At 31.9% G+C, this 26,112-nt stretch overlaps 2 protein-coding genes across 17 annotated transcripts in view; both read right to left on the bottom strand.

Moving 5' to 3' along the window:
• The window catches only part of LOC127728593 (pre-B-cell leukemia transcription factor 1-like), a 36,667-nt gene extending 35,708 nt beyond the window's left edge, over nt 1-959 (bottom strand). For 5 of the 11 annotated variants that reach the window (XM_052236120.1, XM_052236119.1, XM_052236123.1 and 2 more), the window contains exons 1-2: nt 548-959; nt 335-408 (exon numbers count right to left, since the gene is read on the bottom strand). In XM_052236120.1, the coding sequence (XP_052092080.1) occupies nt 335-408; nt 548-735 (262 nt within the window). In that variant the 5' untranslated portion in view covers nt 736-959. The remainder of the gene's footprint in view (nt 1-334; nt 409-547) is intronic. The other 6 variants (XM_052236127.1, XM_052236129.1, XM_052236126.1 and 3 more) reach the window with 2 other exon arrangements.
• A 10,565-nt stretch (nt 960-11,524) lies between these two features.
• Nucleotides 11,525-26,112, bottom strand: part of LOC127728575 (outer dense fiber protein 2-like) — a 41,202-nt gene continuing 26,614 nt past the window's right edge. For 5 of the 6 annotated variants that reach the window (XM_052236053.1, XM_052236058.1, XM_052236055.1 and 2 more), the window contains 8 exons: nt 24,621-24,731; nt 23,204-23,308; nt 20,700-20,858; nt 18,978-19,078; nt 17,942-18,023; nt 15,890-16,003; nt 14,531-14,623; nt 11,525-13,155 (listed from right to left, as the gene is read on the bottom strand). In XM_052236053.1, coding sequence (XP_052092013.1) covers nt 12,991-13,155; nt 14,531-14,623; nt 15,890-16,003; nt 17,942-18,023; nt 18,978-19,078; nt 20,700-20,858; nt 23,204-23,308; nt 24,621-24,731 — 930 coding nt within the window. In that variant the 3' untranslated portion in view covers nt 11,525-12,990. The remainder of the gene's footprint in view (nt 13,156-14,530; nt 14,624-15,889; nt 16,004-17,941; nt 18,024-18,977; nt 19,079-20,699; nt 20,859-23,203; nt 23,309-24,620; nt 24,732-26,112) is intronic. The other variant, XM_052236057.1, reaches the window with a different exon arrangement.

The following is a 26,112-nucleotide window of genomic DNA, read 5'->3' as shown; positions in this document are numbered from 1 at the left end:
GCTATGCTAAATCTTTTTTAATCTAATTTGCAACACATCATATACATTGTCATTTACCTTACTTTATTACAAACTGTAACTTTATCACTTACTGTGTATCTATTATATCACTGTGTATCTATTATACACATAGTTGTTAATTTAGTCACAAATCTTAATGATTTATTTGAGGAAGTATTTTTTTGTTATATTATGATATTACATATGTACAAAAAATGTTTACCAAACTTTCTTTTTTAATAAAATTCAAAAAGAAATAAAAAATGTTTTGTTTGGAAAAAAATTATACAGGTTTCCATACAAGAGGCTTAAAGAAGGGTAAATATTTACACACCTGTTTTTTCTTTGATTTCACATAATACACTAAATAATGCCGGTTTCATTCTGTGACAGTTCAATGTGTGTTTCCTGCAATAAAGAAAACAAGAGCATTACTAAGAACTATAAAGATTATTTCATAACTTCGCGCTGAAAATACATCATACAGATAGGAGAGTAAGAGAAAATCTGAGAGACGACAGGCATAGAAATAAAGGAAGGCATGTACCGGCACCTTGCTTGTGCTTCGTCAAGGCTTTGGTCTGTTATTGTCATTATCTGTTGAAGAATATCGCCAATTTCTTGTTTCCTCTGGTCTGAGGGATCGTCTCCCTGTTGAGGAATCCCATACTGATTAAGCACATTAGTGTTCGCCATTTGTCCCTGGTTATGCATCATTCTTTGCTGGTCGTCCATTATTTCACAGTATGTTTTATCCGACCTTAATAATCCATTTATGTCTATGTTAAGTCATTAAACACTTAGCACTAATTCCTACAATGCCTTTGTTTGGATAATAAACAAATCCTAAACGTAAACAATGTCCACACTTATGCCAATCTGGGAGGGCTTTTTGTCACTGCCAGTCAAAATGCCTCTAAACAGAAATGGCGGCTCGTCATGCATGCAAAGAACATCATTCTCTCCGTTAATGCACAAACATCCAATGAAAACGAAGATTCGATATCTTCGTATTTTTCCGTAAGGAATGTTTTAACCAGATATAAATAACAGCCAATGAAACGAGGAAAATTTAGTCCCGATACCACACGCCCTTGACGAAGATTGACAGCTCGGAGATGATTATGAGATGACTATCTATTAGGGGCCCCAGGAAGGATAAACACAATAAAAACAGAAAAAATGCATAGCTTGGTATTTTCGCCTTCCGCAATGCATTTTATTAGAAAAAGTAAATAGAAAATCCAAACTTATGAGCTGTCAAATATTTTTTTTAAATCAGAAAAATATCAGATTTTTTGCGATAAAGCCATGTTATAAGAAGAACCTTATAAGAAGAATTATGTATTTAGATACCGGTATAAAAAAAAACGAAAATCATCAAGTTTGTAAATAAGGACAATAAATCGAAGGTAGATATATATCATGAAGCAAAGATTCAAGTGTTATAGAATGCAACATATAGACAGTTTTATAGTAATGTAGTAAACTTGCATGAATAACAATACTTCATTCGAGTACTAATATCTTTCTGGATGACCAACCATGATATACCCTTTGTCTATTAGTCCCAAATGCTTCCAAGACATTTCTTGTGAAGATTTTATACAATAACCATTTGGTATAGACTTTATCTTCCCCTCAAGAAACATGAAATAGTTGTGAATGGACATTACTCAAACTAAAATTTATCATAATAGTTGAATCAATTTGTAATTTTTCATATTTGTCAAGTTATTTGTTTGTTTTTTATTGTATTCGGACAAATAGAATAAACATGAGTACAGCCCACAAGTGTTGACCTTTTATAAAGTTATTCAGTTTATTCAGTTTTTGGCCAAGTCTTTTTCTCCCTCCCAATCTTGTTACTGATTTATTTATTTTTCATGGCAATTTTTCTTTGCAACTTTTCACAGTGGCTTTTAGTATACCAACAGAAGATAAATGACCGAAATGGATTCACAAGTAAATTTAGCTTCTTACTATTTATTTGGGAAAAAAAACGCCAGAAAACAACGTTTAAGAATACACAAAAAAAAACCATCAAGTTGACACATTATTGCATAAAATCAATCGTCAATAAATCATTCATGTCAATCTTATTGACAGCAAAGTTAAACATGGATAAAAGCGAATCTGATGGACACAAAACTCCTATGGGCACTCATATACATGTACTTACAGAGGTGCCATTGGCTTCGGAACGGCCATTATAACCGAACAAAACATCACTACAACGATAACATCTCGAATGTTAGTAGGTTAAATGTTAAGCCTTTTGTATCAAAAGCTGCTAAATATGTTAAATTGGTAAACAATTCTCTAGCTATTGTTATAGCTCCTATCTTCGGGTTATTGGTTTAATCGTCTATTTTAATAGTGTGCCAAAGGGTAGCCGCTTAATTTGTGCGAGACTGCGTGTGTAGCAAAAAAGTATGCATCATCATGTGTATCAAAATATCAAGGGGCCTTTAAAATTTTCATAATTTGATTAAAAAAATGAGGAGAAAATTAATTGGAATAAAATCGATTATATATCGATTTAATGGAAATAAAACATCTACTATATCGGAATGTAAAGGATTTGTCTTGATTTCATGTTCAAAACAATATCAGAACATCTCTTGATAAGTTATGAACGTTGGGTAAAATATGATGACATATGTGGTAAGTCAGGGTCAAAGTTATCAAAGTCAGGTCAAACGCCTTTAAGGTCACTATTTATGTTTACATGAGTTTTCATTCGGACTCGTAGCTGATATTCAATATGCATACAACCCGTCGGATAATTGATCCATGTCAATTGTATACGTACTGAAACTTGACCATATGTTGTGTTCCGTGAATTCTACTCATTAAAAAAACTCTATGGGAAATGCCGAAAGTCATACCGGAGTTCCAAAAACTTTCCACAGAGAATAGAAAAAAATCCACTCAGAATTGAAGCTGAAATAAGGTGCCGTAATGGTAAATAGTTTCCACTCCACTAATGACAGCGTCATCATGTTTTTCATGACAAAAGCATCTTTATTTAAAGTTCAATTTGGCCAATGGGGTAGATGCGAACAACATACTCACCGAAAAATGAAATGAATCAGTAAAAAGAATATTTTATATATATAGGAGAAGTTGAACGTGATCATTTTTTTTATTTGAGTCGGTTCAACCTAAAAACAACTCGTAAACTCTCATTGTCACATTCATATGATGTATACAACCGTTGCAATAAGAAATTAAAGTCGGCAAAATGAAATGTAGGCCCCCAGAAGTCTGTAATACTCACTTGAGACCTATTCACTAAAATTTACTCAAAAAGTGTCAATGTCGTGGTCAAAAATTTATTAAGAATTACTGAAAGTAAACTTTTCGAATCCGACCTTGATTTTTACCTGCTGAGAAAAATTTAAGTACAAAAATTCCTGTTGATAAAAAATAAGAAGATGTGATATGATTGTTAACTGCTCACCAGAGACCAAATGACGTAGACGTATATGCCTTATAATGTATAGTATATATAGTAGGTTATAAAAGGTCCGACATGACAAAGCGCAACCAAGAAAACCAAAATCTGTCCCGATTTGTGTACATAACAATACACGAAAAAACGATGTATAAAAAATAAATGTATGCAGATGTCTCATGAGATTCAACTTTTAAACTTCTTTGCACCGACATGCATTGATATCAGTTAAATCTTGATACTCATATCTGTAAAATATGCAGGAACTAAGACACACAAGTAATTGAATATTCTTTAACGTGTATCGCCTTATTCAAACCGACTAAGCAAGCAGCTTACTAAATTCAATACATTTCTTTCAGCAATTTTATTTTTTACCCTTTGGCATGGCATTTTTGTACTGAAAAAAATAAGCAAACAGAAGAAAAAGCACTAAGGTTAGTGCATGAATACCACGGGTATGAAGACCATTCATATTATTTGAAAAGGCTAAGATGCCTTCACTGCATATGAAAAGACAGAACTATGGCAATTGAAACCTTTTCAGATATACTAAATGTCTGTCTGTTTACGTGATCGAGATGTGATAAAATTGTATTATAGGTCTCTGATTGAAAAAGACTGTAAATATTCTCCCAGACACAATTATACCCTGGAAATTCCCCTGGTAAAATCAACACAGTCCCCTGGTAAAATCTAGTAAGACAAGTTTTAGATTTGCAGCTGCTACTCTGCAGAATAGCCTACAGTTCCATTTCAGGATTGAATACAATTTTCAATTTTGGAATGGATCAGCATGTCGTTGTACTGTAGATAGGTACGCATGTTATCCATTTTTTTAGTTAATAAAAGATGAAAATGACACTATAAAATTTTATGCGTCCGAAGCGCTTTTCTGGATGTTCATTCACCAGTAACGTCTAAGCCAAATATTTGAAAGCCAGGGATGTATAAGTATACCCTGACACGATGAGGCTAATACAAATATATATATATATATATATATATATTATATTGATCCCAGAAACATGTGAAGAGTTATATGACCAAAAAGGACCTGCAACTAATAGCCTAATTCATATAAGGTCAACTTTGCCCGAGGTAGTACGAAACTTAGTTTCTTTATAATTTATAAAAGTATAGAAGTATAATTGAAGAAAGCTATGCTATAAATCGTGTCAAGACCGATCAAAGCACTGAATACCGATCTGATGATACCCCGGGTTCACTGTAGTCCACCAGCAGCGGTATCAACCAAGTGCTATAAAAAATGAAAATCATATTTCATAAATTTTATATGTCAGAAACGCTTTTCTTGATTTTCTTAATCAGAAACTCTCACAGCCAAATAGTTGAACGCCAGGATGTCTAAGTTCCGAATTACACAAAGAGCTATATAACCAAAAAGGACATAAACATAAAAGCCAAATCCATCTAAGGTCAACTTTGCCTGAGGGATATTGAAAACCAATTTAAGAGGTTGATAAAGAAATGTCCTAAACTACAGTTGAAGACGATTCAGTTTTAGTGTTCCTGCTTACTCTATTATAATATTAGAGAACCATATCTTAATAATATGTTTGATAAGTTTCATACTTTGAAAGAACAATGTAAATTATGTATGTAGTATATGAACTCTGTGATCACCCGATTTTTTTTCATTTGATATAAAAAAGGAAAAGTTTACAAGTTAAAATTGGCTTTGACTAGCTTTCGTCAACTTCGAGTAATCTTAATAGATTGGAACCTAGTGTTTTTTCAAGTTGTCTCCAATTGATTTTTAGTTTACTCTTAGGTTGTGTGATTACACCACTATCCCTTATAAATAAATATACAGTATGGATTTTGCTCATTGTTGAAGGCAGTACAGTGACCTATAGTTGTTTACTTCCTTTATATTTGTTCTCACTGGAAATCATACTACATCTCCTAATTTTAGTATTGATTAGAATGTAAGCAGATGACCAGGTCATCATTTATCAGCAGATGGGGTTGTATCAAAGCTTCTATATGTGCAGATATCTTGCATGGCCCCTCACCAGTCCCCAATAGCAATGGGTGACTGTTTCATGGAACAAAGTTTCGAGTATACTACTATATGGGAATGTTAAACGACCATGACTTGCACATTCGGTTAAGGTAGTATGGGAGTCATTTACAATCATTTAGCAAATAACGCGTTGCAGGGGACATGGTGATACCGGGCGTCCGTCCGTCTGTCCGTCCGTCCGTCTGTCCGTCCGGTCTTGTTAGCGCTCTCACGGATACAATTCTTGCCAGATTTTTATAAAACTTATACTATAGGTTAATATCAGCAATATCTCGGACAAGTTCTATAATAGTGGACTATCGACTTTTTTAAAAGAGTTATGCCCCTTGGAAATATTAAATTTATGGAAAATGGCCTCGTTAGCGCTCTCACGGTTACAATTCTTGCCAGATTTTTATAAAACTTATACTTTAGGTTAATATCAGCAATATCTTGGACAAAATTAAAATGATGGACGATAGACTTTTTTAAAAGAGTTATGCCCCCTGGAAATATTAAATTTATGGGAAATGGTCTCGTTAGAGCTTTCACAGGTACAATTCTTGCCAGATTTTTATAAAACTTATACTATAGGTTAATATCAGCAATATCGGACAAGTTCTATAATGGTGGACGATCGACTTTTTTTTATAGAGTTATGCCCCTTGGAAATACAAAATATGTGCAACGCAGGGGACATTGGAACTCTGTTCTTTTATTTTTTATGAAATAAGCAAATTATCCTGCAGAAATGCAATTTATTTTTTCATTCAAATGAAGAAGATTGATATGTGATTTTATCTTATGATAATAACTGTTTTTTTTCAAATACAGAATATGTTTTGATAAATTCAAAACGTAAAAAAAGCTTTAATATAGTCACAGATTTAAACATTCGTTTCTATGGAATTTATGCAAAACTTGTCTAGATTTAGGAAGCAACCATTTTATGTTTTTGTGGGGTTGGGAGAGGGTATGAAAGTAATCTAGGTTTCTAGGACTTTTTCACATCAATCTAGAGCCAACTTTTTTTCTTGTAGGATGCAGTTCTTAATATTTTTCAAACCAAACATTATTCAACAAAAGCGTTATCTATTGAGTACTTAATCAGGTTTATGACAGTTAAAAAACAAAGACATATTTTCCTTTGAAGACCTCCAATAGCGAAGCAGTTGTCAGAAATTGTGTGGCCATAGGATCGTCTCCCACCTAGATTGAACAGGTAAAAAAAAAATCAAGTATTCAAATAAAATGGAAGCAAGCACCAGATGTTGAGTTCAGAACTATTGTAATGCTATATAGAAGACTTGAGTAGTCAAGAGGAGCATCTGATATAAATATGTTTTGATTTGATTTGTAAGTAGAAAGTTCTAGTGATAGTTTACATTTGTATTAGCGAGATACATTTGTACTGTATCTTATATTAATCTTATTTTATGTTAACAGTTTACTTGAAGGTACATGTAGGAACATATCTTTGAACTATTTTCATTGTTACCAAGACAAAGATTGCTTCTGCTTAAATAATCTTTCTGACTTTTCCCAAAATTGTTTTAATCCTGACTCTAATTATTTGTCCAAATGTCTTCTATAGTTACCTTGTGTTGTTAGGTTTCTCTTTCAATGACATTCATTTCCTTTTATTCGCTAATGTAGTGTTGACTCGATGGTGATAGTAAAGACCAGTTAAAATTATTATGGTGATCCTCAAACTCTTTTGAAAACTATTGAAACAATGAAAATTCATTTTTACAAGCAAAGTGATGACTGTTCCCTTAAATGACCCTCTCCCCTTCCACCACATAATGACTGTTCCCTTTAATGACCCTCTCCCCTTCCACCACGTAATGACTGTTCCCTTAAACTGTGAGTAATCCCCCATCAAATTGAGACCGAAAGATCATTTTATTACATTTAAAATAATTCAAATCCTGATATATTCATTAATGATGCTGGGAAAATGGAAATGATACAGTTACCTAACAACAGCAAAAATCCTCCTTTCAAATGGACACCTGACAATGATTCTATAGAACAAACAGTTGACTTATTACTCATGGTAACTGAGAAATTGACCTTCATATGAGAATGGAATGCTAATCTTAAGCAAAGAAATAAAATCAGGGTCACAGGAAATCTTTTCAGAAGGATATATACACCTTACAATGATATAGTGGACTTACATCTTTTTTTCTAATCCGATTAAAATGCAGATCCTGTTCAAGCTTTGCTTACAGGGATCTGACAACAATCTGTGTTACTTTCTGTTCTAGTAAGTATTTCATCAGCCAATGAAATATCAGCCTACAAATTTTTAAAGGCCCTTATCAATCTGACAAATCCAGTGGATCCTGAAAATTCTTTAAAACAGAAAGTAGAACAAATCTGAAAACTTGCCTTAGAACAAAAACTGAACTTTGGTATTGACCAATGCAAAAAGAGAGAAAGAAACCAAAGGTCAACGTTCCTCTGTCTGTCTGACATGTACACTTGACAATGGTTCTGCAGTAGACCCAATATAGTTGACTTTTTCCTCATACTTAATAAGATGCTAGTGCAATCAATGAAATTTAGTTCTTGTTCCGACTTTCACAAGTCATTGAACTATGTAAATGATGTCTATGACAACTGACAAATGCTTAACAATCCACTCCACAACTTAACCTATGTTAATACAAAAGATGGATTGTGTATCTTTTCATTTGGAAATATCAACTCTAATTGATTAAGAATTGTTATAGGTGCCACTGGGATAAGCAAACAAATGTCTTGCATTTTGGAAAAAAAATATCATAATAATACAACTGGAAAACAAACATGAGCAGTGAAAATAAAATGTCATTATGTACCAAGGTGCAATAGAAAAACTGAGAACATTATTTCAGAAGAAAAGTGGACAGTCTCATAAAAATCATTTTTGAGGAATAGTTTGCCTATTTTTTTGTCCTATTTCATGACCTTCAGGTCCAAGGTATGCTGATAAGTGTAGCTTTCTGTAGCCTGAATAGAATGTGGGCAGGAGTGAACACATGACCCACATAAGTGCTGATTTGAGGAAAAACATTTTTTTTTTTTCATTTTTTTTATGTTGCAGAATCTGGAGAGTTGAGACCCTTGAAACTTTTTATTCTGTTTTGCACATGTGCATTTGACTTCAGGAATCAGGGAAGATATGACTTTAACCAACAATATATATTTGAAAACCATCAAAACCTTAATACCGGTAAAGCAAACAAGAAAGCAAGCATAAATTTTCAAACACTGGCCATGACCACAAATTTCATTTGGTTTCCAGCTTGTGTTCAGCTGAAACAGTCAACTATTATAGGATTGTCATTTTAGCATTATACAGAAAATTTTAAAAAGTTTATGTGATCTTTTTGACTGGACGTATTCTTCCACACAAGCTAGCACACTTTTTGGTTCAAAAAAGTAACACAGGGAGTATTTACTCTAAAAAGAACCCTACTTAAATACACCTTATTGTAACCAAGGTTAATTAGCAGCTGAACAGCTGAGATTACCTGCACACCTGACAGGTAATACATTTTGTACCAGACATGGATTGATCTCTTTGAAGTCGTTTCTCATGTCTGACTGGTTTGCATCATAGTTTAGCAAATATTATTTTGTTTATTAAATATAATTAACACCATTAGAGGATAAAAATTTTGAGTGCAAATCTTCTACTTTTAGACATATCCTGAAGATAAGTGACACATTTTGGTCTCAATTGGCAGAATATCTTCAAATGAGAATATTCTTTTGAATTCTTTATCTTGCAAGGCAAAGCAGTACTGTGCATGAACATACATTTGAAAGATACAGATCTTTAAACTGTATAGTTTCATAATTGTTTTCATTCTGTCAACCAAAGAAGTTCTGGTTACTTGCAAATAAGAATGGAATTACTGTGAAAGTACTTTTATTTGTGGGGTATCAATTTTCATGGTTTTCGTGGATGGCTTTATCCACGAATTTAAGTGTCCAAAAAAAATATAACAACTGTTGTCTAAATCAAGACATGGAAAGATGCCCATATAGGTTTGACTACATGGATACGGGAATATAATCTAGAGGCTACATTGAATATCAGCAAACACACTATGAACTACATATTTACAGCTTCTCACAGGATTTTACCCATTTAATCTTTAAATAAACTGTTATCACAGAGATATGTCTCGCTTTTTTGTTATTTTGATTATGCAAATGTTGAAGTTAAATAAGCAATACTTTAACATAAGTTTTGCAAATATTCAAAGTCAATGAACAATGACTGAGGTACATGGCTGAACAATCTCAATGTAAATGAGATGTGCCAATGCTAATAAAACTGCATAACAAATACCATTGACTTATAAGTCGTTATCTTTAAACAAACCTAAACACAAACATTAACTTGTAAACTATGTAAAAATTTCAAAGTCAATGAACCATGAAGAGGGGGTGCGGCTATATAATCTCCATGGAAATGATACTTGCAAATGCCAATAAATTTGCATACCAAATATCATTGACCTAGCATTAGCAGTTTATCTTAAATTGATCTAATCACAAACTAATACATGTAAACTAAGCAAAAGTTTTAAAGTTGATAGACCATGACTGAGGGGATTGGCCAAATATTCTTCATGGAAATGAGATGTGCTAATGCTTATACAACTGAATACCAATTAACATTGGCCCACCACTAATGGTTCCCCTTGAACTGACCTAATCACAAACTAATACATGTTAACTAAGCAAAATTTTCAAAGTCAATAGACCATGACTAAGGGGTGGAGCCAAATAATCTCCATGGAAATGAGATATGCCAATGCTTATACAACTGTATACCAAACATCATTGACCTACCACTAGTAGTTCCCCATAAACTGACCTAATCACAAACTAATACATGTTAACTAAGCAAAAGTTTCAAAGTCAATAGACCATGACTGAGGGGGCAGTGCCAAATAATCTCCATGGAAATTAGATGTGCCAGTGCTAATACAACTGCATACCAAATATGATTGACCTACCACTTGTGGTTCACTATGAAGTAGACCTAATCACAAACTAATACATTGTTGACGAGACCGCAGACGCCGGAAACAGCATACCTATGTCTCTCTTTTTGACTCCATCAAGGGGAGACAAAAAACCTAAACTGTACGAGTCTTTAACTTTTTAATTCTCATGAAAAATTAATTTTAATCAATGAAAGTCAGACTTACGGTGATGAAGTGTTCATTTTATCTCCTCATAATTCTCATACAAAAAAAAAACAATTTCATATTGGGCTTGCTTTTTTATTTCACAGGAATGAATTCTGCAATTCAATGTACATTTGTAGCATTTTTTATGTAACCCTTTCTTTTAAGGGACATGTTTATGACCCAATTAATACCTTTGATGATCATTAATCTGTTGATCATTCGATCTCAGGTTAATTCGTGTCATCACCTCTGATTACACATGTTTACTTTGCAATTTCCTGTAATCCAGACAATTTGTAAGCATAGATGAATCAGCTTATTTCTGAAAACAATTATTTCATTTTTGATGAATATTGTCAGCAATGGAAGACGAACAAGTAAGTGAAAATGAACACCTTTATTTTTGCAATGTCCCACAAATCATAATAAAAAACATATGATTATTTTCAAGACTCTTTGTTTCTGATGGCTTCATATTCTTCACCTGATTTTTTTCCGAAAAAAAAAAAATCCATGAATTTAAAACCCAGAAACATGAAACTTTTGCTCAAAGCATGAAAATTGATACCCACGAATAAAAGTACTTTGAAAGTACTGTGAAAACTGTAGAATCCAAAACTTGTAAATTGATACCTGGTATCAGGATGCACAATGCCTATCCTAAAGTAATTGAATTAGTGTCAATGTACAAATATTTGGAGCCTAAAGAGTTAAATAATTTTGCAGAAGAAAAACAAAACTATGTTTTTTAAAATTAAACTTTTGTGGTATATATCTTTACAATACATGGTGTGCAGTAATTAATGGCATTAAAAAAAGAAATCAGAGACAAAAAATAGTCACTTCTTTATTCCTCTCTATATTTAGTATACGGATATAACAAACATAAATGCAGTAATGGTTTGGTCAGATTTTACATATTGGGAAATTTACATACTGTATCAGGGATACAGCAAAAACAGATATGAATTACCTCTAGAAGATTTGATGTTGTGGCTGGTAATGTAAATGACATATCAACACAGTTCAGACAAAATATGTCTCGCTTTGTAAAGTTTAGAGACGTAAATAATCATTGCTGAATACCATAACACATACCAGTTAAATCTAACATTCTTAATTTTGGACATTATTTCTGACTATAATTTCTGGCACAGTTTATATATTTTTTGTTTATCGTGCATGATTATCATTGACAAAATCATTTCTGTTTGTATCTATTTAGTACACAGATATCATAATTGCAATTAAAAATAAAAGTAAATGACAAATATACATATAAAAGTATATAAATAAACACAATAAAAAATATCACAGACAAAACAATGTAGAATGACCTGCAGTCCTGTGTTTACAACTGGCAGTATGTAAAATATGCAATGAAGCTGCCTTGCCTCTGTTGTCATACAATTGTTTAAAATCTTCAGTGTTTGGTTTTAAAAATAATCGAAATTGAAAAACCTATTAAAAATGTTCTGACAAAAAAAATTGAATTTTAACACCATTTTTTTTTTTTTTACATCAGATTGGTGAAGTATGGTTCGTTAATCCAAAATTGAAAGTGTTTTTCTTCACATTATTAGAACAAAGTAATGTACAAAACAACACTGAGTTTTATCCTTCGCCTTGCACATTGGAATTCAATTTGCTTCATTACAAATAATAAAAAATGCAATATCTCTTTTCAAAAATAAATCTTAAAGACTAAATTTGATTGTAAGTTATTTTGAAAGGCACCAAATCACAATTGTTTTTTTGTAGTGAGATTAGTCATAAAAAGAATCACAAATCTATACAGGAGAAAATTTCTCATCAAATTTGAACTACAGTATCAAAAGTGATGTTTGCAGTGTAGAGACATGCAAAAAGAACTTTGTAATTCTTATAAAATCATATTTGCGAATGCCTCTAAACAAAGAGAAACTCAAGTAAAAGTATTTGATTAAATTATTATTGTTTAAAAAAATGAACAAAGCTGCAATGGACTTAAAGCATTGTTATTAAATTATGGGACAACTACAGTATACAAAATTCATCTTTAAAATTGAATGTAGAAATGTCAAACTGATGACAACAGTATACATAACACCCAAATGGACACCAACCTTTCATATTTAAATTAAGATTCTCTGTGATTATTTCTGGCAACAAATATTCAGCTAACAAATTGTTTAAAATCTCTTTAGTCTACTTTCTTAAAGATTCTTTCAATAACCCATCTTGTATTAATCTTTCTATTCTTGAGACTAACTTTTTAATGATATAATACTATAATTTAAGCTATGATTTCAGTTCATGTCTCAGCTTATTGGTGTAGGTGGATATGAGGTAACACTGTCTCCAAATACATTAGCATAGGAATTTTTCAGAAACTGTACATAGTTTTGCATGCTTCTGTTTGTGCTGTGGGACTGTTCTAACCTGTCTTTGATATCATATAATCGGGAATTAAATTTTCTTTCACTCTGAAAAGAATCAAATAATTATTAATTAGTTTCCTTCACTTCAAAACTTCAAACCACAAATTCAAAATCCTTCATGTACTTTTAATTACAAAAGTAAGTGCAAAACTTTTGATTGAAAGTATCCCCAAACAGAAAGGGACTGCCTGCGAAAAATCACTGAAGGGCAGTAAACTCCTATAAGGGGTCTGCTGAGAATTTAAGCCATGTTGATTTAATTGTAGATCTTGTCTTGCAGAACTATTTTGCTGTTTAAAGTTCTTTTCACAATTATAGCCAATACACAAAAAAACTGGTAAAAATCTTCATTAAAGGTCAATAATCATGGAAGGAGTCAGCTGACATTGATCCTTCGAATAAACTTACTTACATTGACTTTGTTTTTGAAAAATTTAAACATAACTTAATACATGTTGCTATATATGTACAGTTATGAGTATTCATGATCCAACATTCTTTTGATACTGACACTTATATGTTGGCATTGCACAAGGTCATACTTTTCTCAGACTGTTTAATATGTCTTTACACTAAATTCATTGGATTTGCACTGATTGATACTTTAGTCTGGGATAAAATAATCTATTTATTAGTTGTAATTGGCTTTGAACTAGCTTTCCCTAACTGTGAGTACTCTTTTATCAGTGCTTTGTCTACTTTTTTATGTTAGTGTTTTTTTTTTTTTTTTGTGCTTCATACTGATAGCTAATGAGTTAAGCTGATTTTTTTGTTGTTCTCAAATTGTGCTGTTACACCACTGTCTCAGGTAAAAGGAAGGTTGAGGGCTCACAAACATGTTAAACCCCGCCACATTCTTTACGTGCCTGTCCCAAGTCAGTAGCCTGTAATTCAGTAAATATGGTTCATGTCATTGTTTATCATAAATTGTATTATTATAAATTGGGCCGTTAATTTCGTCACAGCCTTTTATAGCTGACGGTATGTTTTTTTTTCAATTATAGAAGGCCATAGCTGTGGATAGTTGTCTTAATGGCAATCATTCCACTTCTCCTTATTTTTAAAGTGGGCAGTTATTGAAAGTCAACATTTCTGCCCACCAGATGCTACTCTATCTACTTCTGTCTTCAGGATATTAGCATTTTATCCCTATATAAAAGTAAGAAGATGTGGTATAATTGACAATGAGACAACTCTCCACCATATGTTTTCATTAGGGTGCACTATAAAACTATTTTACTTTGTATGGGTAATAATTACATCAAATTGATCATAAGTTATTCATTATATTACATTAACACATTAACATCCTTATAAACTGTGAACAACATAACATATATGGTCAATTTGGTCTTTGACCATTATATTGACTTGACACATGGTCATGAAAGTATTAAAAGAACAAGATTAATCTCCCTACCTCCTCTTTCTCTCGCCTAACTTTAGCAATCTCAGCTCTGGCTTGACTTAACTGAGATTCCAAATCAGTGATTCTGGCTTGATATGTTCTTTCCTGAAATATAATTACGAAGCAAAAATTCACTGACTGCCAAAAACTATACAAGGTGACATACAATGATCTCTTGGTTGACTATAAATCCTGGCAACACAATAATATGTACATTGTCAGAAAATGATACAATTTATTTGTACAATCTTTAAAAGAAGCTTTTCTCTTGTTTTGTGGTGTATCTTTGTTCATAGTTGAACTTTTGATAACCACATATTAAATGTTATTTGTTAAGTTACAAGGTTCCTTTTCAACTTCCAACAATTGAAAAAATCCTAATTAACTATGTTTTTTAAAAATAAATTTTCAATGAGAAAACAATTTATCCTCTTTGAAAATAGGGTGTTCTCAAACAAGGGCAGTTGGTTTTATAAAAAGAACAATATAGATTATACATTATCATTTTGTTATATCATTATGCTTTTCTCTGCCAAAATGTTGGCTCAGCTTACTTTCCAAAAAGCTTTACATTGTGGCTGGAGGCTGATATTTTACGATATCAATGCGTAGAAAACTCTATACTTACAAGGAGCTGAGCAGGTTGATACATGTGAAGGGAAGACCAATTAACCATGAATGAGCAATAGTGTCATAGAATACTGTTTCTTATCATATATTTGTTACAAAAACATTGGGTTTTGCATCTATGCAATAACCACAGATTTGTCCTAGTCATATTTCTGCCTTGTTATTGTGCTCTGTTATTAATGACGTCATAAGCATTTCTAACAACAATGATGGATGAAGAAATGTTCGTTTTGTCAACGTCGATTGAAATGTCAGTGGAGGAAAAAAATATATGATCTTGCCAGACGGAATAATAAAAAAAATTCCACTTTTTTTAAGCATTTGTATAATATGTAATAAATATATTATAACATGTCCTTTCCATATGAGCCCTGGTATCATCCCTCGACCTATATGAGCCCTCGGCTAGCGCCTTGAGCTGATATGGGAGTTTCAGAATGATACCAGGGCCAATAAAGAATAGGACACGTTATAATCTATAACTATCCTTAAAAACTGTATATTATGACACAGAGTGGGAAAAGTTTTCAATATGTAGAACACATTATAAATACACTTTAAAGTAATATTTTTATTTTTACTCCTTAGGCTGTGGTAGTCAAAATTACTGTATGGCTATCCCATTGAATACTAGTTTTCCCATTTCAAGTACCTGACCTACATAAATTAAACAATGCAATCCAAGATATATCTATCTATAACAAATATCAAACTTCCATTTAATAACCTAAAATACATTACCTTTTGTCCTTGTTTGTCTCTAACATTTTCAGATTGTCTTCTGAGATCTGTCAAGGCATTTTCAAGTTGTCTGGTGAGACCTGCATTCTCTCTCACTTTCTCTTCCAACCGTAACTAAAATATAACATATAAAAACATAATAAACTGTTATCACAGAGATATGTCTCGCCTTTTTGTAATTTTGATAATGCAAATGTTGAAATTAAAATAGCAATAATTTATCATGTAAGTTATGCAAATATTCAAAGTCGATGAACCCTGACTGAAGGTACATGGCTAAACAATCTCCATGGAATGAGATGTGCCAATGCTAATACAACTGCATACCAAATACCACTGACTTATAAGTTGTTCCCTTTAAACAAACCTAAACACAAACATTAACTTGTAAACTATGTAAAAGTTTCAAAGTCAATGAATCATGATCAGGGGTGGGGCTATATAATCTCCATGGAAAAGATATTTGCAAATGCCAATACATTTGATAACCAATTATCATTGACTTAACATTAGTGGTTCATCTTAAACTGACATATCACAAACTAACACATGTAAACTAAGCAAAAGTTTCAAAGTCAATAGACCATGACTGAGGGGGCGGGGCCAAATATTTTCCATGGAAATGAGATGAGCTAATGCTTATACAACTGAACACCAATTAATATTGGCCTACCACTAATGGTTCCCCTTGAACTGACCTAATCACAAACTAATACATGTTAACTTATCAAAATTTTCAAAGTCTATAGACCATGACTAAGGGGGCGGAGCAAAATAATCTCCATGGTAATGAGATGTGCTAATGCTAATACAACTGCATACCAAATATCATTGACCTACCACTAGTGGTTCCCCATAAATTGACCTAATCACAAACTAATACATGTAAACTATGAAAAGTTTCAAAGTCAATAGACCATGACTGAGGGAGCGGGGCCAAATATTCTCCATGGAAATGAGATATGCTAATGCTTATACAACTGAACATCAATTAACATTGGCCTACCACTAATGGTTCCCCTTGAACTGATCTAATCACAAACTAATACATGTTAACTTAGCAAAATTTTCAAAGTCTATAGACCATGACTAAGGGGGCGGAGCCAAATAATCTCCAAGGAAATGAGATATGCCAATGCTTATACAACTGCATACCAAATATCACTGACCTACCACTAGTGGTTCCCCATTTATTGACCTAATCACAAACTAATACATGTTAACTTAGCAAAAGTTTCAAAGTCAATAGACCTTGACTGAGGGGGCGGGGCCAAATAATCTCCATGGTAATGAGATGTGCTAATGCTAATACAACTGCATACCAAATATCATTGACCTACCACTAGTGGTTCCCCATAAATTGACCTAATCACAAACTAATACATGTAAACTATGAAAAGTTTCAAAGTCAATAGACCTTGACTGAGGGGGCGGGGCCAAATAATCTCCATGGTAATGAGATGTGCCAATGCTAATACAACTGCATACCAAATATCATTGACCTACCACTAGTGGATCACCATGAACTAGACCTAATCACAGACTAATACATTGTTGACGCCATCGCCGCCGTCGGAAACAGCATACCTATGTCTTGCTTTTTGACTCCGTCAAGGCGAGACAAAAATATTAGTTTCTATTAATTTCAAGTGTCATGGCCACTGGGACTTTCAGCTGATGAATGAGTTCATTAATAAAATACCATTTCAACTTAATAAAGAAAAAGAAATCTTGAAAACTTCAATCTTTTCCCCTTGCCAGTTCTACTAGACACTCTAATTTATTTGATCTGGAATGCTTTTTGCATAATATATAGGTCACAGCAATTAAGATTTTACATATGAACTTTCAGTCTTCTAGCTAAACTCTGAGGGCAAGGGATCTAACAAAGAGGCATGTTTGTGACATTATCATTTTCATGTTAAATTATTCACACTAACATATATATAAGATCTGTTTTCTGTGCTTGTTATGTAAACTAAGGTATGGCCTTTATTACAGTTTTTCCTTTAGTTACAGTAGTAATTAGTTCAACCAAACTGTAATACATACATTTGTCTGATGTAGAGCTTCATCCCTTTTGGCAATATTTGTGGACAAATCTCTATTGTGGTCTTCTGAATCTCGCAGTTTTCTAATAAAAAATTGATAGTTTTATTACCATAGTTTCTTTTACATTTAAGCTATTGATATGCAACAAATAACATTTCTTTTTTAATTAAGCAAATTTCACAAGTTGTCATTGTTCATAGTTCAATGATGCATTCTATCATCCCAAAAGAATTTTTCATATAAAAATAAGATGTGGTATGATTGCCAATGAGACAAATATCCACCAAAGTTCAAATGAAGTGATGTAAGCAATTATAGGCAACCAAACGGCCTTCAACAATGGGAAACTGTATGGTCAGCTATAAAAGGCCCTGTCATGAAAAATATGAAACAATTCAATTGAGAAAACTAACAGCCTTATTCATAACAAAACAATTTACGAAAAACAAATATGACAGACATGACCCAACGACAACCACTGAACTACAGGCTTTTATTTGTTTTTTTAGGTGTTAAAGTCATTCTCTTAAGTAGCAGTAATTTTTTCTCTAATTCTAACACATTAACCAGTTCTGACAAGTGTGATGAACTTTTCTCATGAAACACATATTGACAGATAATTGCTGATTAGATGTTTATAGTGATCACACTACAATAAAATGACAGTTAGACACAAATAACAAGATCACATGACAGGAATATTTTTAAAAAGTAACAGGACCCTAAAATCCATTTGATTACTCCACCAACATTTAATTTACATTCTCATGCATCTTTTGGTCATAATGATGAATAAAATTAACAACCTTTTCATGATTTCCCCTGTTTTTTCATTTGTCTGTTTTGTTAAATGATTTTAGCTCTTGTCTAGAATCTGCGATTATTTCAAGATCCTTGAATGGTATCCTCTAAAGGTCACTGCATAAATACTTTTGAATATTCTTTCAAACATAAAAACGGATTGTAATGCATGCCTGTATTTTATGCTCAGAACAAATTAATAAATCAATATATATATATTGTATATTTTGCATACCTTTCTAAAGCGTCCACTTTGGTTCCCAGTAGTTTGTTCTCATCTTGAGAGTCATGCCATTTGTTTCTCATCTGGTCCATTTGTTCTGTTACATGTTCAACCTGAAAATTTTTGTCACAAATTCACATATAAATCTTTATATATATGAGCTATCCCATGAAAAAGGTGCATAACTGCCACATAAATGTACTAAGGTAATGTATAGGGATTGACTTGGTAGTAATAAAAATTCGTAAGGGTTCCGCGGAACCCAGTGTCTCGCCTACTTTTTCTGTTAATCGCAGGCTCAACAAAAATGAGGAAGTAAATCAATACAAATATTCCTCTTGATACTATCTTTTGATTGTAAGAACTTTCTGTCCAAGTTTGGAAAAAATCCAGGATAGTTTATGAATCTAATAAATGTTTAAAAACTTTATCTGCAGACTGAATGTAATGTTAACTTGAAGAAAACAAAATTTCCTTCTAGATACTAGCATTTGATCATAAACAAGCTTCTGTTAAAGTTTGGTGCAAATCCAAAATAGTATAAGAAAGTTATTAAAATTTAAAAAACTTTAACCACAGAGTGAATGTGTTGTTTCCTGACAGGAAATCTAAGTCCATTTAAAAGTAAAATACGGAAAAAATGGATTTATTATTTTACAAAATTTCCTTCTAGATACTAGCTTTTGATCATAAACAAGCTTCTGTCCAAGTTTGGTACAAATCCAAAATAGTATAAGAAAGTTATTAAAATTTTAAAAACTTTAACCACAGAGTGAATGTGTTGTTTCCTGGCAGAAAATCTAAGTCCATTTAAAAGTAAAATATGGAAAAAATGGATTTATTATTTTACAAAATTCCCTTCTGGATACTATCTTATGATCATAAACAAGCTTCTGTCCAAGTTTGGTAGAAACCCAGGATAGTTTAAGAAAGTTATTAAAATTTTAAAAACTTTAACCACAGAGTGAATGTAATATTTCCCGGCAGAAAAACTAAGTCCATTTATAAGTAAAATACGGAAAAAATGGAATTTATTTTTACAAAATTTACTTCTGGATACTATCTTATGATCATAAACAAGCTTCTGTCCAAGTTTGGTAGAAATCCAAGGTAGTTTAAGAAAGTTATTAAAATTTCAAAAACTTTAACCACAGAGTGAATATTTGTGGACGCCGCCGACGCCGACGGAATGTAGGATCGCTATGTCTCGCTTTTTCGACTAAAGTCGAAGGCTCGACAAAAAGAAAACCTTTACTATTTTCAATTCAATTAAGATATAAGCTGTACATAAACTTAATTTGCTGTCCCCACATTCAATTACAATATAAATGTTGTTCAATTTTTCCTCTTTTAACTGCTTCAAATAAAAATTAGGACTTTTGTCTTCAACATTATAGTATATTTTGAACCAGGAAACAAGGAAAGGACAGATGGAATTTACAAACAATAAGGCATCTATATACAAGATTTGGATAATCAAGCTCTTATACCTTTAAATATGTATTTTATACAAAAATGCAAATGCTGTTGCTGTAAGATAAGCATCCTTATGTCTTGCATTCTGCAACATTATTGGAAAGGCGAGATAAAAATCATTATGAGAGAGTCAACTGTTTATTTGAAGTTTCAGAATGTAAATACTGATATTAAAATGACTTTTTGCTATACTAACACATTTTTTGGGTCAAAATAAGAGAAATCATTAAATAATCAACATTGTTTTATGTCACAAACCTTAGCGGTCAACTCTGATATAAGTTTTGTATTCTCTCCATTTTTTTTCTCGTAAATATTCATCCGTTCTTGACTTTCATATAGCCTAAGTTCCGATGATTTCAACATTTCTGGTAAAGGCTCTAACTCTTGGAGACGTTGATGTAACCTAACCTTTACCTATAAGAAGTCAAGTATTTTACATTATACTATGTACAACAATGAAAAGAAACTCTGAAATATTGATCAATGATATATACCATTTATATGACATGCTGTGTGAAAGGATAAACAATTTTACATCTTGCCTTGACCTTGGTAATGGTATTATAAAATGTCTGACAATGTGATACCTTAAGATGAAATGATAAGATAGAAATTCAATGTGTATAACTATACTGAAACATGTTACAGAAAATAAATTTCCTTCTCAGCATTGGATATAAAACGATCATGATACATGAAGTATAAAAACAATGCATCACTACTATAAAACAACTTTATCAACCAATGAAGGAAAGAAGTGACAAATGATAACAAATAATACAGAATTCTTAAAGACCTGTCAAAAGTGCTGCTGTGACTACTCATGCAACGTAACATGCCATTAGTGTATATAGATGTTTTGAAAAAAAAAACATAAGAAATAAATAAAAATAATTCCAATCGACAAATTCTGGACTGATATATCTAATCAATCATAAACCATAACAGTCAGATCTATTTATTTACAATGGCTTTTGTGATATAAAAGAACACCACCTGAAATTAACATTCATGCGTAGTAGACTTGAGGTTGTGTATTGTGAACACAGATGACTTACCCCTTGGGCTTGTTGTGTGGGATATCTCCCACCTGACTTTAGAAATAATATAAAAAGATGTTAATCAATTTGTATATTATATGTATGCTTTCCCTGACTAAATCTGCACAGCGTTGAAAACGCTATCATGAAGATGTGTTCACTTATATATAACAAGAGTGTGTATCAATGATAGTTGTGATTATGCCTTAAATCTCAAAGCATCTTAAGGCAACTGTATAGCATGGAAATTAATACTGAAACAGAACATTTATATGCAACTGAAAGAAAAGCTAGATCACTCAAGCTATATATGTATATATATAAATATTGTTTCAAATATAAAATTATATTAAGGTAACAGGTACGTAAATGGGCGATCTCAGATTATTATGAAATTTGGCAAGCAACAAGAGTATGTGGAACTGCATATGAATATGTAAATATATATGTAACTTTTATACTTTTTTAGATATATAGTATTGAATATTCTGTAGAAAGAAAAACAAATGTATAGGATGCATGTAAATATCGCAAATATATTCAAGAAGTTGACTTTTAATTCAAAAATCGGTTCTACGCCATTTTCTTTAAAATGTTTATTGCCACTAACATTTTGATTTATTAATATTAATAGGGGGTCACAGAATTCGTTTTTTTTTTCGCTACATAAATCATTTTAGTGTCTCTGTAATATCTAAAATCGTTGAAATTTTGCCTTTTCTGAGCTTTTTCCAAGCTGTACAGAAAATTCACCTTCATACTCAAAAAACCAATTCGGTGACCCCCTAAATTTTATATCAATAAAACAAAAATTTCAGTAGCAGTAACATTTCATTTTAAAGAAAAATTGTAGGAAATTTTTTTTGAGAAATATTAAATCAAAGTCAAAATTGATGAACATTTTTAAAATATTTACATGTATTCTATACATTTGTACTATTATTTTCCGGATATTTAAATCGCAATATCTCAGACGGTATAAAAATCATATATATATATATATATATCCTTTTTTTTGTGTCTATGTGCAGTTCCTCATACTCTAGTTGCATGCAAAATTTTATAAAAATTCATGATATCACCCATTTATGTACCTGTTAACTTTAGCTCACAGTGCAGTCAAAGCATGCTTAATAAAACCATGAATGAATTGTCTTTTTAAATAAATATGGGATTATCACTTTTATATTTTTATATTTAAAGTTTCACAACCTTGATAAATAATTTTCTATCCAACCCTAATAAAAAAACTACAATATCCAAAATATCCAATTACAAATACATTCATGATTCAATTTTAGTGAACAATTAAGTGGACATTTCAACATGAATATCTCACTTATAGCATCCATCACCAATGATTAATAACAGTTTTTTTCATCCCTGAACCAATCATTAGGAAATTTAGAATAAGGACAAAAAATCTAAATCTTTACAGAAAAAATATTCATAAACATTCTTTAAAAACAAAATTCTTGAGATAAAATGAAATCATCCTAATAAAACTGTCTTCATTTTTTTATCAATACATGTATTCATAAATATTATATTTATGTAAGGCTAACAAAAGAAACAATGATACACAGCTAAGAATTTCTTTGCTACTTTTTTAGTGAAGAACTTCATTATATCCCAAGTATAGAAACATAAACATATAAATTAAGATGAGAAAGGAGAGGAAAGTTTGGTAGTTATTTGTCTACTGGCATCTGGTCTTGCCTTTTCTAATTCTATTTCTCCCTCTCTTTGAGCCATGTGGGACTCTTGTTTAGCCTCATCTAATTCTGCCATTGTTTCATCTGCTTCACGACGAGATTTATTCATCTGTAAATATAATCACCCATCTGATACAGAATCATCATCCACAAGAGTCTCTGATCTCCAGTTCAAGCTACTTGCCCATAATGTTTGTTTTAATTTCATTAGTATGTATGTTTCCAAGTTTATTTATCTTATAAAATATAAATACTCCACAGAATAACTTGTGGGTCACAACACTGTTCCCTCTATCTAAACTATGTGTTTCTATGTGAATATAATGGACTTATAATAAAACTTTGACAACATGTATTCTATACCATTTCCTTATAATATTGTAAGCATCTATCAAACGTTAGCATTCAATTAAATAGTAATATCATGTATTGTAGAAGCATAATTTCAAAATATGATTTGCTTAAAGTTTGACCTTTTTGACACTTTTTAACATTTGAAGATTTCTCATCAATGATAAAGCAAAATGTAAATTTCCTGATTTCTTTAATGCGATATATTCAACAAATGCTTACAACTTATATAAACATGCAGGTATCTAACCATTTATAAGCAGTGGTTTTGACTAGTGTTCACAATTAGGCATTGTAAAGTGGCTTCTTTTCAACTTTCAGAATCGTAAAATAATTAAGAAATTTTGGAGAGACTTATCAATCCTTTAGAATATAAATAAACATGCTATATAAAGAATTATTATAAAGCAGCTACTTAGAAAAAGCCTCTAAACAACCTAAACGTGAAGTGTAGGTATTCAAAAAGAAATACTATATGTCCAGAAATATTGTGGTCTGACACCATTGAGCATTGTGCAATTAAATATAAATGGAAATTTAGTAACTTTTGTTTTGTATATTATTAATTATAAAAATCCTTCTATAAAGATACCTGTAGGTTAGACATGAAGGAAACAGTCAAATAAATATTTACCGTAAATCAAATTTTTTTCCACATCAGATGATATTTTTTGATTTCTCACTGACCAAATAAAAGGTTGTCTCCTTTGAAAATTCAACCGATACATTCTTTGGAAGACAATGTTATATGTGTGGATATGATATAAGTCAGTGAAATGATATCAAAGATATTTTTTTAATAAAATGACTAGACTGTTACTTAAATGAATAGTAATGTTAAAATGTATGGTGCTTGAAAGGAGCAATTGCTATCATCATTTAGCTGCAATAAGTTATGATCCCATTATTCAAATAAGATAGAAAATAAATCATGTTTACAGTCTTAATTCCTGTTTTCAATTTTGTTGCAATATTAAAACACAATGACTATGATGACAGATTATTGAACATCTGACTGTGAATGTACTGGACCACTAGCCAACTAGTATCTATCACCTTCATCAACAAACCTGAGATTTATACTCTTCAACCAGATTTTCATACTGCTTCAGATTTCCTCTCAGTTGTATCAACTCTTCATCTGCTTGTCGAAACTTGGCTTCAATGGTAGCAATGGAAGACTGCAAAATATAGAATATCTGATGGGATCTTGCATATAATATCTAAATCAATTAAAACATACAAAATGTACATATAGCCATTCATTTTCTCCTAGTTTAAAATAAACTGTTAACACAGAGATATGTCTCGCCTATTTGTTATTTTGATAATGCAAATGTTGAAATAAAAATAGCAATACTTTAACATGTAAGTTATGCAAATATTCAAAGTCAATGAAACATGACTGAAGGTACAGGGCTAAACAATCTCCATGGAAATGAGATGTGCCAATGCTAATACAACTGCAAACCAAATACCATTGACTTTTCATAAGTCGTTCCCTTTAAACAAACCTAAACACAAACATTAACTTGTTAACTATGTAAAAGTTTCAAAGTCAATGAACCATAATTAAGGGGTGGGGTTATATAATCTCCATGGAAATGAAACTTGCAAAAATGCCAATACATTTGCATACTGAATATCATTGACTTAACATTAGTGGTTCATCTTAAACTGACCTAATCACAAACTAATACATGTAAACTAAGCAAAAGTTTCAAAGTCAATAGACCATGAATGAGGGGTAAGGACCAAATATTCTCCATGGAAATGAGATGTGCTAATGCTTATACAACTGCATACCAATTATCATTGACCTACCATTCCCCTTAAACTGACCTAATCACGAACTAATACATGAAAACTAAGCAAAAGTTTCAAAGTCAATAGACCATGAATGAGGGGTAAGGACCAAATATTCTCCATGGAAATGAGATGTGCTAATGCTTATACAACTGCATACCAATTATCATTGACCTACCACTAACAGTTCCCCATAAACTGACCTAATCACAAACTAATACATGTAAACTAAGCAAAGTTTCAAAGTCAATAGACCTTGACTGAGGGGGCGGGGCCAAATAATCCCCATGGTAATGTGATGTGCCAATGCTTATACAACTGCATACCAAATATCATTGACCTACCACCAGTGGTTCACCATGAACTAGACCTAATCACAAACTAATACATTATTGACGATGCCGCCGTCGCAGCCGCCGGAAACAGCATACCTATGTCTCGCTTTTTGACTCCGTCAAGGCGAGACAAAAATATGTTAGAACAGGGAGCAAGTCAGCAATTTTGCATACTTTTTCTTATCACATTTCATAACACCCACAATATTTCTACTAATAGATTTAGGACAGACTGCTGGCATCCAAATTTAACTGGAAGCTAAAACAATAATTCCATAACTAAATTTCCAATAAGAATTATTATAAACAAATTGCAGTTTAGGGAGAAAAAATTAAAAAAAATGCTGAACCATGTCTGGTCTCACAGCAAATAATCTGAAGGGGATTAACAACATGAAAAGTTGGAAATGACATTCAAATG

This window comes from Mytilus californianus, unplaced genomic scaffold, assembly GCF_021869535.1.
Source record: "Mytilus californianus isolate M0D057914Y unplaced genomic scaffold, xbMytCali1.0.p SCAF_2, whole genome shotgun sequence".
Lineage (NCBI taxonomy): Eukaryota > Metazoa > Mollusca > Bivalvia > Mytilida > Mytilidae > Mytilus > Mytilus californianus.
Note: the sequence above shows the minus strand (reverse complement) of the source record. Positions and strands in the feature narration are given on the sequence as shown.